General features: G+C 58.2%; 1 protein-coding gene across 3 annotated transcripts in view; it reads left to right on the top strand.

Moving 5' to 3' along the window:
• NXN (nucleoredoxin) overlaps positions 1–13,103 on the top strand; it is a 56,477-nt gene that overhangs the window by 40,322 nt on the left and 3,052 nt on the right. For all 3 annotated transcript variants that reach the window (XM_025214872.1, XM_014524425.2, XM_025214871.1), the window contains 6 exons: positions 1,421–1,538; positions 2,276–2,409; positions 2,904–3,004; positions 3,580–3,686; positions 9,301–9,480; positions 10,765–10,889. In XM_025214872.1, the coding sequence (XP_025070657.1) occupies positions 1,421–1,538; positions 2,276–2,409; positions 2,904–3,004; positions 3,580–3,686; positions 9,301–9,480; positions 10,765–10,889 (765 nt within the window). The remainder of the gene's footprint in view (positions 1–1,420; positions 1,539–2,275; positions 2,410–2,903; positions 3,005–3,579; positions 3,687–9,300; positions 9,481–10,764; positions 10,890–13,103) is intronic.

The following is a 13,103-nucleotide window of genomic DNA, read 5'->3' as shown; positions in this document are numbered from 1 at the left end:
CCCCTTTCCCACACCCTTCGTATTTTGTCCGCAGGATGCAGGCAGGGCTGGGATTGTTTTATTCACGTCTAGTGCTTGGCACAGTGAGGCCCATCTCACTTGAGCCATTTGCATGCTGCTCTAATATAAAATAATACGGTCTGATGCAAATGTCCCCAATATTAAACAAGAAGATGCATAAAGCAAGCTGGAAAAAGCAGCACCACGTGCTCTGAATTCTCCTCTGTATCGTAACTTTTGTATTGCAGAATAACAAGTCGAGGAGTGCCAAGTTGTGTTCCCGCTGATGGTCCCTCCTGCAGTTCTCATGGTGCTGCTTTGTCTCCTTCTCCCCTGGCCCAAATGAATGTCATAAATGCCCGCAGAGCTGAGGAGGGTTGCAGCCCATTAATATTTGACATTGTGGGAAGCTAATGATTCATTTCCTTCCCTCTGTCCTGTCCAGTCTGGTTCTGTGCTCTGATTTGATTGCACCTGAGAGGTTGATAATTCATCATGGGGCTGGTTCAGCATGGAGCGCCTTGGGAAGACGTCAGCGAACTGCTTTGAGTGGAATATTTATGTGCGCAAAGGTCTGAGAGAGATCCTCTGGCCGCGGCCGGTCCTGGTTTTCAGTCGCTCTCAAAGACACGTTGGAGTGGTCACACGAGGCCATGGGAGGTTAGGGAACGCCGGCTTCCCAAGCTCCACGTACACCTGCAGGCTGTGCCTTGCCAGCAGCTTGCTCTCTTCCTCTAGCTCCTTTGCCTTCCACCGCGGTTTTGTTTCCTGTGTCAGCAGCGCGCGTTGTGAACTAGCGAGCGAGGCAGGTCTGACCTCAGCAGGCTTCAGTAGTTTGCATTGCATGTGGCTTAGCAGTGCTGGGAGGCGGAGAGGAGGGATCGAGGTGGGGAACATGCACCGGGGTCCGGACAGTGTCCTGTTGTCATGCGGCCGCTCGTCAGCCCTGCTGGCGGCAAGAACGCGCCTTGGGTGTGGACTGGAGTTGGCTTTAATGAATGTGGAGCTGGGAGGAGAGAAGCAGCTGGGTCCCTTCGGAGCAGTGGTGGTTGATTGCGTTGGCTGTGTTGTCCGCCCAGAGGTCTCAAAACACAGTGAGAGGTGGATAAATATTATCCCTTCTTCACATGTGGGGAAAGAGAAGCACTGAGAGCCATGCAGTTTGCCCAAGGTCTTGTACAAAGTCCGTGGCAGGGCTGGTAGGAAGCCAAGTACGCTTCTAGACCAGTGCATCCACCCCGCGGTGCAGGTAGCACACAGCTGGTGGGCCTCAGTCTCCCTCAGGGATTATAGGTGCGAGCTGTAGCTCCTCCCTTGAGCTTGGGTCTTCAGCCTGAATGTGCTGCTGCTCAGAGCACTTGTTTGAGCAGCTTAGTGACTCCTCCTGGTTTTTTTGTCCCCCCTCCTGTCTCTTTTACAGCTAAAACTGTGGAACAAATACAGAGTCTCCAACATTCCCTCGCTGATATTTATAGATGCCGCCACCGGGAAGGTTGTGTGCAGAAATGGCCTCTTGGTAATCCGAGATGACCCAGAAGGTAAGACGTGGAGTGCAGCGCAGTGGAGCACCGGCCAAGAGTCGGCTTGTATTTTGGCTCTTGCTCCACTGGATGCCTTGAAGCAAAAAAACAAGGGGGTGGCAAGACTTAGCAAATGCAAATGCCATGTTATTCCCGGCGTGAAATCCCCAGCGTGCTTCCTGTGAAAGAGAGCTTTGGGTTTCTTTGTTTGAAAGAACCACGACTTCTCTTCCCAAATACCAGTGAGAGCAGAGTTACATAAAATGAGACCCCAAAGCGCTTCACCAGTGGAGGGGCTGAGACAGGCATGAACGGCGTGGGCTGCCCCGACTGCTTCTCCGTCAGTGTAAACTCGGGAAGCAGAATGGATACGCGGCCCAGGATGGCTGCAGCCTGAGGGCAGAGCTCCCTGGGGACACCCCTGGGCACACTTGACTCCCTGAATTTTGGGGCAGACCTGATTTCTCTCTAATGGGCTTCTTGTGGGGGCATCTTTCCATTCAGAACAAGCCTTTCATCTGGCCTCTCCTCTCCTGGAGAGCCATGGTCCTGCATCTTGTGGGGAGGCAGGGGAACATTATGTGGAAAGACCTCAAGGCCGATGGATTCAGAAGTCACTTGTGATGTGGTTGCCCCCGTTAGAAGCTGGAGGAGGGCCGCATGCTTTTCTTGGGAAAGTCCTTGGGCGTTTTCAGTGCTAGACCTGCATCTGACTGCTTTCTGCCTTCTCCCCATGCTGTCCCCGATTCCCTTAGGTCTGGAATTCCCCTGGGGGCCAAAACCCTTCAGCGAAGTTGTGGCGGGGCCTCTGCTCAGAAACAATGGCCAGTCAGTGGATAGCGCCAGCCTGGAGGGCTCTCACGTCGGGGTCTATTTCTCAGCACACTGGGTGAGTACCTGACCCCTCTCCATTGTACAGAGCAGCGGGACATGTTTGGGGCAGGCTTCAGCTTTGTGAGTGGTCTCAGCCTCGATTGCTAGGGATCTGTCCCCCGTAGACGGGGAAGGGCTCAGACCGAGAGCTTGGTTCGCTCCTAGCAGAGCCGTGGGGCCCAAGATGCCGCAGGCCCTCCCTTGGGGAGCAGGCAGTGCTCCTGCTCGTGTCCACTTCCATAGGTTTTCTGGGGAGTCAGCTTTGGCTTCCCAGGGGCTGGGGGGCCTGCACTAGGGACATGTGGACTCTGTCCCCCCTGGCCAGCAGGCCCAGCTCGCAAGGTGGTCTCAAGGAAAGGCAGGACCCGTGAATTGCTTGTGCCTTTTGATGGTCCTTGTGCCAGCTCAGGGCGGGAAGCCTAGGAACAGGTGAGGCCCCTTGACTGTGATGAGCTGCGTCCCTCTTGTCTGCATGCCTTGTGCTCATTGCTGTGTTGCTTCTTCCCCCAGTGCCCACCCTGTCGAAGCCTCACCAGGGTCCTGGTGGAGTCTTACCGGAAAATCAAGGAGGCGGGTCAGAAATTCGAGATAGTCTTCGTTAGCGCAGACAGGTAATCGGTCTCTTGCAATCAGCTTGTACAGCTCTGATCAGTTAGTCTGTAAGGTGCATCTCTGTCCTGCCTGTTTGCAGTCGGGGCTGGTTGCGGTGAAGAGTGCTGGGCTTGGCTGCGCTGTGCTGCGCTGCGGGGGCAGGAGGGGCAGATCAGACTGGTAGCGCCATGTGCACCATGGGGATGGCTGGGGGGCAGGGCAGGAGCCATCAGGCTTCGCACTCTGTCTGCTTACTTTGCGGAAGAAGAAACACAAGCATCGGTGGAGGGTCCCAAAGATGCTGTCCATTGGACTCCAAGTCCTGTAGCAGGCACCTTGTGGGTGAAACCTGCTGCAAGTCCCCCCCCTTCCCTCTCTCTGGGAGAGGCACAGGCATTGCATGGATGGAAGCAAGGTGATCTCCCAGGTGGAGGGGCCTGTTTACTCTGGTGACGGGGTCCGCTTCCCAGGGAAGCGCTAGGTGTGTGGGGCAACTTGTGTCTCTCCCAGGTGAAGCGTTACATGGGAAAAAGCTCAGGTGCCCAAAAGGGGCAAACTTTTGTGTGACCCCTGCTTTGCCGTGTTCCTTTGCCAGGTCAGAGGACTCTTTCAAGCAGTACTTCAGCGAGATGCCCTGGCTGGCTGTCCCCTACTCTGATGAAGCCCGAAGATCGCGCCTCAATCGGCTGTACGGCATCCAAGGTATGGTGGTCCCACCCCTTCGGGGAGTAAAATCTCTGCTCTCCTTTAAAGAAAACAGCAAAGCACAGCGCGGTGCCCCAGGCTGAGCTGTTGCACGGCTCTTCTCCAACTAACACTCCTGCAGCCTCCAAGTAAACGGGCTCATTCTTCCTGGAAACATGGAGCCCTTTGGAGCTGGGATGCTTCATACCTCATTGTCGATCAAATCCATTCTGCTTTTCATGGAGGTTCAAATGCTGCTTTTTTTTACTGTTGGACGTGCTGCCAGCTCGGGCTGGTGTTCTCGCAGGACTCGAGGGCAGTGGCATCTGGTTTTTGTTAGGGACATGGATTAGCCAAACGTGAGTGCGTGTGCTATGTAGCCCAGGACTTTGCTTCCATCTTTCCGGGTGCATCGGATCCAGGATTTTGCAGGCCTTGGGTGCTCGGGGAGCGTGCAGGCTCCCGCCTTGCTCCCCTCGCCGTACATGCTCCAAGCGGCTTCCAGTGCAGTTTGGTTACCACAGCAATTTACATCAAAGGGCAGCATCGAGCTGTGGCCTGCTGGACGTGTCGAGGGGCACGATAAATGTGGCTGCCAGCAGGCAGGAAGTTTCTGTGCTTACTCATGTTTTCTCCTTGTGATTACAGGACTGGGGAGATGAAAAGGAGCGACTGGGTGTGGGGAAGAGGCGTCTGAAGGGACATAGGGTAATGACAACTTGCAAGTACAGAGAAGAGGAAAACGCCAGCGAGGGCCCAGGGTTGTCAGGGCCGGTCACAGGATGCCGTGGAGCAAAGGCAAATGTAGACGTTTCCCTGATCGCCCTAAAGTGAAGCTCAGGTCCTGGTTTGGGGAGACCCTCTGGTCCCCCCTGCCCCAAGCCTTCCCCTTAGCCTCTTGCAGAAGGCCTGGAGCAAGGAGGGCCCAGGGAAGGACACGGCTCCCTGGCTTGCTCTGTAGTGATATGACTCCCCACCTCCCTGTGCTTGAGGATCCCAGGGTGCCTGGCCTGACTCTCAGGTATTTTAGAGCCTTGTTGCACCCACCTAGCAGCACAGGGTCATAATAAACCTCTTGTGCCCCCTGGGAGCTGTGTGTACGCGCCCGAGGCAGACCCCTTTAGCCATGCGTTACGTCTCCAGGACCGTGCCTGGTGGTTAGTAAGAGGTAAGCGGTGCGGCTCGTTCTTCCCCAGATTTCTCTGTTCTCCATGGTTGCAGTCGCCCTCTCTCTGACATCCTTGTTGAGCCACTGCTTCCTACTCATTGTTACCTCTGTCTCTCCTCCATCTTCTCCTCACTGGTGCTCATGAGAGGGCTCCGGAGGGCTGTGCCACTACAATCCTCCTTGTCAAACACTGGTGTGCAGAAACCCATTCTGCAAATGCGGCAGTTTTATCATCCTACCCAGTGTCCTGGTCAGAGCCCCGTGTCTGCTCTCTGTGGTCATTAGCTTCTCAAGTATAACTGTGTAGAGCTCTGAGAAGTCCCAGGTCTGTTCGAGCAGTCCCGCCTTGCCCCTCTTCATCCGAGGAGAGCAAATCTGCACGTGGCCTGTTCTGAGCAAGTGCAAATGACTGGGATTGTGAGGGACGGTGTTGGCATGTGCTCTCACAGGCCTTTCGAGGGCCTCGGGGGGCTGTTTGCAGGGCTGTAACAACACAAGGTCTTGTCTTCTCCAACTCTTTCAGTTCCTGCCTAGTGGAAAAGCTGCAAGATGATCAGGTCTCTTGTTGTTTCAGTCTCCTGTCGGCTCCCAGTGGCATTCAAGAAAGCCAGCAAAAAATGTAAATACAAACAGAGCCTCCTCGGGCTTTATTTGGGTTTACCTGAATGCATCCATTCACAGCCCGCGTGGAAGCGGTGGGGCGCACCATACCCACCCAGATGAAATGGCCAGAAGATCCAGCCCCGCTGGTCTGGAGAGACATGTTCTCCGATTTCTGGCTTCATGACTCCAATTCCCTCTTCTGCCTGCTGTTTCGTAGCCCTCCGGGATATGCCTCTCTGGGCTCACTACTCCAGCAGAGCCAGGAGCAGGGGGCTGAGCGCGTGCGAATCCAGCCAGGGTCCCATTCAGTTTTATGCACAGATCCCATTCTCTTCCGCTGCGTTTTGATGAAATGCTGGTCAGCTGGGAAAGCAGAGGGACTGCGACCCCTTTCCTGGTGCATGACAGTTGGACTGAGTCCAGGTCCCCTCCCTTTTCATCTAAGCGTCTGTCCCATGCTTGCCGCCAGGGGCTGCTTGTCCTCGTGCTCCTACCTACAAAAGATGGCAGGCCAGCTCTGCCTTTGACCCAGGGAAGTGTCAGAAATGACACTCAACGCTGATTTGAGTGGAGAGAGCTAAAAGACACATCTAGGTGCTTAGGTCTGTGTGTGTGTGAGTGAGAGTGACTCGGAGAGGGCTATAAAATACAGAGCTAGCAGGTGTGCAAGGGGCTTGCTTTACAGCTTGCTGCTGCCCTAGATCCTGCAAGCCTGTCTCCCTCGCAGATGGGATGTGCTTACCGCGGGAGCTGCAAGACTGTGGCCTGTCAGGTTCTGCTGGGCAGTGTTAAATTACAGCCCTGCGGAAAGTGAGGAGCTGCCTCCTCGCCACATCCCTGCCCTGGCCTCACGCACTGTGCCTCCAAGCCGTCCCGGGGGGTAGGGAAGGCCCAAGTGAAAATAGCTGTGTTGCAAGTAGGGCAATAAAAGGCCCTTTCCCTTTGTACCAGTGGGGAGAAGCAGTAAGAGCTTGTGATTTGCCTGAGGGGAGGGAGGGGGCAGTCCCCAGCACATCCAGATGTGCAGCTTGCTGGTGTTTGGCCTGGGGTGGGGCAGTGGTGCCTGGAGCCAGTGTCGGGCTGGGAATCGTGAAGGCAGCATCCAGCCCCCTCGTGTGCAGTTGACTCCCTGGCAGCATACGAGCAGGAGCAGCCTGGTATCAACCCTCTTGGGGTGTTCACACGGGGGCTTTCTAGGTGCTGCTTGATACCGAGATCTTAGCTCATTGCTGTGTTGCAGCCTGAACTCGCCTGCAAATCTGGTGAGGTCTGAATGTGCTGAACCTGGCACCCAGGTTATCTACAAGACCCAAACAGCCCAGGGCCTTCCCTGGGCAGCCTGGCTAGGGGGAGAGCTGTGGCTTGGTACACAGGAGCTTGTTGGGGATGAGATGAAATGACTTGCCCAAAGGACACGCAGGAACGTGGCAGGGCTATAACCAGGTCTCCGGCTCCAGCATCATGCCTGGACCGTGGGCTGTGCAGATCTGGAGGAGGCTGAATGCGGAGGTGAGGCGAGGAGGGATGTTTCTCCCCTGGACTGCTGGGAGAGCAGGGGGCACAGTGCTGCTCGCGGGGTCAGGCCTGAGATGCCTTTTCCAGCTCCACCGGAGCTTCCTACCCGTCCCTCCAGCATGATCCCGGATGCCATTGGGTGATGAATGTGCCCTTCTGTGGTCAGCCTGATTTTCTTGGCACGCCGCTAGGAGCCAGGGCGCAGCCGTCATACGAGGCGAATGTGCTGTTTTTACGGAGGAATGCAGAGCTGCCCGGCTGGGGCTGGAATGAGGGGAATGCAGTCGCTCGCTGGGACTTGCCGGCAAACGCGGAGCAGACAAATGTCCATGTGTTTCATAGGGAAACGCTCAGGATTGAGGAGACTGGTGAGCAACTCCTGTCCCCATGCATGGGCCTGCAGTGCCTCGGTCAGGCAGCGACGAGGCCTTCTCCACTGCCCACAAAGTCTCTGAGTCTGTAACTTGTGGCCTCCCGGTGACTCTTGCCTGGGAACAGCTGCAGTGCGGGTGGGAGCGTGCGAGCTGCCTGCGCCTGCCCCTTCTCCCGCGGGGGGAGAGCAAGGTGCTGCCTAGCAAATACCTGGGAGGGAGAGCGACGAGAGCCAGGTGGCAAAGCTGACACCAGTGTTGGACAGTTGACCTGTCTTCTAGCAGTCGCAGGTGTTACGTTGCCCTCTTCCCTGTCTTCTCGATGTCTCCCCCGGTGAAGGCTGCTTCTGTCTCTCCGCTGACAGTGACTGTTGGTGCCTAGTAAAATCCCAGACCCTGACATTCCTGCGCTCACTGGCTCCCCCTTGGCCCTGCACGATGCAGACACTGTTGATTGGGACAGCCGGGCCTCCTCCATACCTGACTTGTAGGGCTCTGCCTTCCACAGGCTTCCCAAGTGGAGACCTTCCCCGACTCTGGCGCCCTGAGCCCCAGCTGCTGGAAGCTGCCCTCTCCTTCTGAACGGATCTGCTGCTGAAGCCTCGTACTCCCACTTCAGCAGTTGTGCCCCAGCCCCAGCCCCTGCCCGTCTGCTCTGCGTTCCCAGCTGTTGAGGGGAGTGGAGCAGCCTGCAGTAGCAGTTTCTCCAGCTTCTTAGAAGTTTATTAGCTGCTCTCCGATACCAAACAGAGCTCACGCCATGGGGGATGCTGGCATGCTTGAGCCCACTCAGCCATACTTCAGTCCTCTTCCTTCTCCAGAAAGCATCTCGCTGGTTGGATTTGAGACTTGGGGCAAAGGGAACCTGTCCCGCCTGAGTGATGGGAGTACGGAGAGTCAGAGCCTCCCAGGGCAGGAACCAGCAGAGCTCCAGCGGGCCCCAAGCTGGCGTATGCCGACATCGCTCCCTTCCAGGCAGTGGAGCTTGGTCAAGCTGGGATGCCTCCGTGACAGACACCTCGTGGCTGCGGCCGGTCCTGGTTTTCAGTCGCTCTCAAAGACGCGTTGGAGCGGTCACACGAGGCCATGGGAGGTTAGGGAACGCCGGCTTCCCAAGCTCCACGTACACCTGCAGGCTGTGCCTTGCCAGCAGCTTGCTCTCTTCCTCCAGCTCCTTTGCCTTCCACCGCGGTTTTGTTTCCTGTGTCAGCAGCGCGCGTTGTGAACTAGCGAGCGAGGCAGGTCTGACCCCAGCAGGCTTCAGTAGTTTGCATTGCATGTGGCTTAGCAGTGCTGGGAGGCGGAGAGGAGGGATCGAGGTGGGGAACATGCACCGGGGTCCGGACAGTGTCCTGTTGTCATGCGGCCGCTCGTCAGCCCTGCTGGCGGCAAGAACGCGCCTTGGGTGTGGACTGGAGTCGGCTTTAACGAATGTGGAGCTGGGAGGGGAGAAGCAGCTGGGTCAGCCTCGCGGGTGCCTTTGGACCAGGAATCTGCTCTGAATGTCCCTGGTGGTGGAACATCCTTGTCCGTGGCTGGATACCTGTCAGACGGCACCAACTCCCCTGCTGCCCATCTGCACTGGATGGCATTGGAGCCCTTTGGCAAAGTTCACGAGGTCACTTTTATCTCATCTTTGATGCCAAGGTGAATTTGGCTGTGGAGGTCAGAGGCTCCATACTGCTAACTGCACCATGAAGAGAGATCCGTGTCCAGCCTACCCATACAAGTGTCCCGGTCCCCCAAACGTCCTGCCACTGCACCTGCTTCCCCCCGGACTGAAGCTGGCTCAGCCACTGCTGTGGCTGGTGTTAATGGACGGTCACAGAAGAGCATGGGAGGGGCCTTTTGGGAGGCTCTGGACAGACTGGGTTAGCCTGTGCAGAGGGGTCCCTGTGGGGCAGGTTCATCTCAGTAGAGCAAGCCTGGGGCTGTTGCTGGGACTGAGCGTGCCTCTGCCTTTCCTCTGCCGCAGGCATCCCGACCCTCATCGTCCTGGACCCTAAAGGCGACGTGATCACGCGGCAGGGGCGGGTGGAGGTGCTGAATGACATTGAATGCCGGGAGTTCCCGTGGCACCCCAAACCCGTCCTGGAGCTGACGGACTCCAACGCCGTGCAGCTGAACGAGGGCCCCTGCCTCGTCCTCTTCGTAGGTATGGAGCCCTCTTGCTTTTGGAGCAGAGCCTGGTTGGGAGGGGTGGCGAAGGGGGCTTTCTCGGGGGACCGGGGGTGAGTGGTGGCACTGGGGAGCTGCTTTGGTGCGGTGTGACTCACTGGCTCCATTCTTACAGGGAACAGTAGCATGCCCCAGGACGGTGGGAGCAGCGTCCCCTCTCTCCCACTGGGCTGTGTAAATCCAGAAGCTGCAATGAGACAGCTTTCCCCCTACCCCGCAACCTCGCATTGCTCTGATCGGTGCCATCACAGCAGGGAACTGGGACTGTGGGGCTGTCCAGAGTCAGCCTGGGAACCTCCCCCCAGACCTCTCCCCTTTGCAGGCTGGTGGGTAGCACGGACTCCGCGCGGGTCTGTGGTCCTGGAGTCAGATGCCCTGAAGCAATGCGAGCCCTCCAAGCTGCTTGCTGCAGGAAAGGGTTTGGGATCTGCCTTCTGGAGAGCACAGGGTTGAGGCTGCACCCACTGCGTTAGCCAAGTGCGAGTTACTGATGGTTAGGTAGGATGCGTGTCTCCCCCTCGAGGCGTATGGGGAGGGGAGCACCCAGTGCAGGGAGCCGAGCTGGAGTGTAGACAATGGAAAAACAATCCCAGTGCAACCCCTCCTGCTCCACGTGCCTGTCCCTTCCCATGTGCACAGGCAGAGCCAGGAACACGGTGGGTGTCACCTGGGGTCCGTGGGCTGCTGCTCCCCAGGGCAGCGTTGTGGGGAGGCCGCAGCTGCGGGCCTGGGTGGAAGGAGAGTACTGTTCCAGTTATTTCCTGAACCCAAAAGTTCCCCCACGTACCATGATCTCGACGCTGCTCAAGGATGGCTCTTTTCCTTCCCAGCCAAGCACTGAGCTTCAGTGGCTGATGGTGTTTGATTGATGTTCCTGCCTGTCTCTCCTGTACCTGCCCCGTATCAGAGCTGCCTTCACTTCCCTGCTGCCACCTTGACTGCCAGGCAGGGGAGCAGCAGAGCTGCTGTTCTGAGGTGGAGGGAGCGTGGGTGATGGCGCCTCCTTTGGTCCTCGCAACATCCAGGTGCTTTTCAGCAGGCAGCCAGCTGCCTCCAGCCTGTTAGTTCCTGGGCTTTCATGGCGGCGTTTGGGGAAAGAAGAGGTCAGAGTATTTGGGGAGCTGCTTTGCAGAGAGAATCGATTTCCTCATCTTACAAGAAAGCCCTGCTCCGCTCTGGTCACCTTCTGTCCCTCCGCAGCCTGTCATATCCTGACCATCCTCTTACTGTCCTTTTGTCTCCTGGCACCCGTGCCCTGCAGATTCAGAGGATGACGGTGAGTCCGAGGCGGCCAAGCAGCTGATCCAGCCCATCGCCGAGAAGATCATCGCTAAGTACAAAGCCAAAGACGAGGAGGCGCCGCTGCTGTTCTTCGTGGCAGGGGTGGTGAGCGGGGACTGGGGGGCAGCGCTGTTCCTTTGGCTTTGTGCGTGGCAGCTGTGACCTGGTGGCATGCAGGCCTGGGGCTCTTGAGTGGGAAACCAAGAAGTTGGGAATGGGATCTCCCCAGCCTGGGGCCTGTCTTTTGCACAGAGATCCCCCCCCAGAGCCAACCCCAGAAGCTTCCTGGCAGGCTGGAGTATACAGCAGGCAAAGCCGGGGTGGAGGGGCCTGGCTGGGACAGAGCAGGATCTTCCCCTGCCTGCGGCCTGCTCCACGTGCTGTGCCCCTTGCTGGGCTGAGAGAACAAGGCTCTGCGCACTTGCTCTAATTAGTCCCCTGCTGTGAGAAGCGGAAGGGCACAGCTGGTGCCGAGGGCTCAGATCCCGAGACCTGAGCCAGCATCTCGATGGGGAGGTAAAATGTCACCTTTGCAAACGCCCTCCCCCAGGGACGGTGCGTTAAACCAGAGGGCTCTGAACAAGAGCAAGTTACACTGGATTAAAGGGGACGGAGGTAGCTTGTCCACGGGTCAGCTGCTCTGCGGAGCTGCTCCTTGCCTGCGGCAAGCGGAGGCTGAGCCACGTACGTGAGCCACGTTTCATCCAGGAGCCAGTTGCTCCTGTTCAGCCAGCGCTTACCATGGACAGGAGCAGACATGGGGGGCGGTTTATGCGATGCAGTTGATCTGCAAGGAGTCTCCTCCTTTTAACTGCCTCTGGCCTGTCTGTCTGCCCGTTCCCCGATGTGGGTCCTACTGAGTGTACCCCCTCCCAGCTGCCCTGCTCTGGGGATATGCCTGCGGAGAGAGATCTGAGAGGTGCCTGTTAATCTTTCTTCTCTGCCCCCGCCACAGCGGCTGCCAAATTGTGTGTGCAGGGAGTGGGGACAGGAGGAGGTGCGGCTCCGCACTGGAGCTGCTGGCAGGGCCCTGTGTCGCACAGAGCCCTGCGTGCCCATTCCTGCGGAAACGCCACTTTACTTGAGCAAAAAGCTTGCCACGTTCCTGCAAGAGCGTCAGCTGGCACTGCTGAGCAGAGCTGACAGCCGGTGATGGATGTGTCTCTGCGGCCAGCATGGAGGCGACAGCTTCTGTCTGAGCAGCACCGGGGGGGTCCCACAGCCGGGGGAGGAGGGCGAATGCAGTGCTAGGGCCCTCGAGGGGAATGTCGCCTTCTCCCCTCCGTGGCGGTTCTCAAGCAGGAGGGGGGTCCGGCCGTGCCCTCGCTGTCCAGGGGTTCACAGACCCTGGCAGTTGCATGCTCTGTGGCACAGGCCAGGCCAGGCATACTGGCGGCAGAGGGCGTGAATCCTGCCGTTGAGAGCTGCAGAAAGAAACCCTCTCCAGACAGGCTTTGTTTCAGGGGTGGGAAGCCATCCCACCACAGCTCTGAAGCTTTGGGGCCCCGGAGGGTTTCCCTTGGTTCCCCTGCCCATAGGCTGCCTCTGTAGTTGGAATAGCCCTGGGAGCGAAAGCAGGCCATAGGCAAGCCTCGCCGGCTCCCTCTCTCTGCCCTACCCTTGCCTCCGCTCCTGGCCTGAGTCTCTGTCCTGGGCCGTGCTGCTCCCTTGCTGCGTGACCATCCGTGCAATACTCCCGCCCTTGGGGCCTCCCGTCCCTTGTGTGCGAGAGAGACGGGGCCCATCCCACGGGCTGGGGCTGTGATGACGGGTTGATTGTAGGAGTGGCAGAGGCCGCAGAGCGCAGGAGAAGGCGCTGAGGAGCTGCCTGGCTGCTTCAAGTGACCCTTGGGGTATGCGGGGAAGCATTGAACCTTTCGGACCCCACGCAGGTGATGCGTTCACCAGGGCCTTCCACTTCCCTCTGCCCCATCAGCGCAGGCCCAGGAAGGCAAGACGCCTCTCGGTGGGTTGGGGGATGCGTCTACGCTCACCAGCTCCATTGCTGCATGCATCAGCCCGTGTTTCCCCGCACTGCGCGATGCTGCAGCCCCCCTCCCCCTCGGGTGTGCGCACTGCAGTCCGCCGCGCGCATGCCTGGCGCTCTCCGCTCGCTAACACGCTCCCAGGCCGCCCCGGCCTCGGCCCCGGGTCTCTGAATGAGCCCCTTGTTGGCCAGGCCGGTTGCAGAAGGGAGCTGTGCTCTCGCCCCCTCCCCCAGAGCCTGCCCAAGGTCCTCCTCCCCAGCCCTCTTGCTGGCTGGCTGTAGCTGAAACACTGCAGCTCATTCATTTCGCTCCGGCTGGCCGTGTGGCAGCC

Source organism: Alligator sinensis, unplaced genomic scaffold, assembly GCF_000455745.1.
Source record: "Alligator sinensis unplaced genomic scaffold, ASM45574v1 scaffold1801_1, whole genome shotgun sequence".
In the NCBI taxonomy this organism is placed as follows: Eukaryota; Metazoa; Chordata; order Crocodylia; family Alligatoridae; genus Alligator; species Alligator sinensis.
This window is presented reverse-complemented; position numbering and strand designations above follow the sequence as displayed.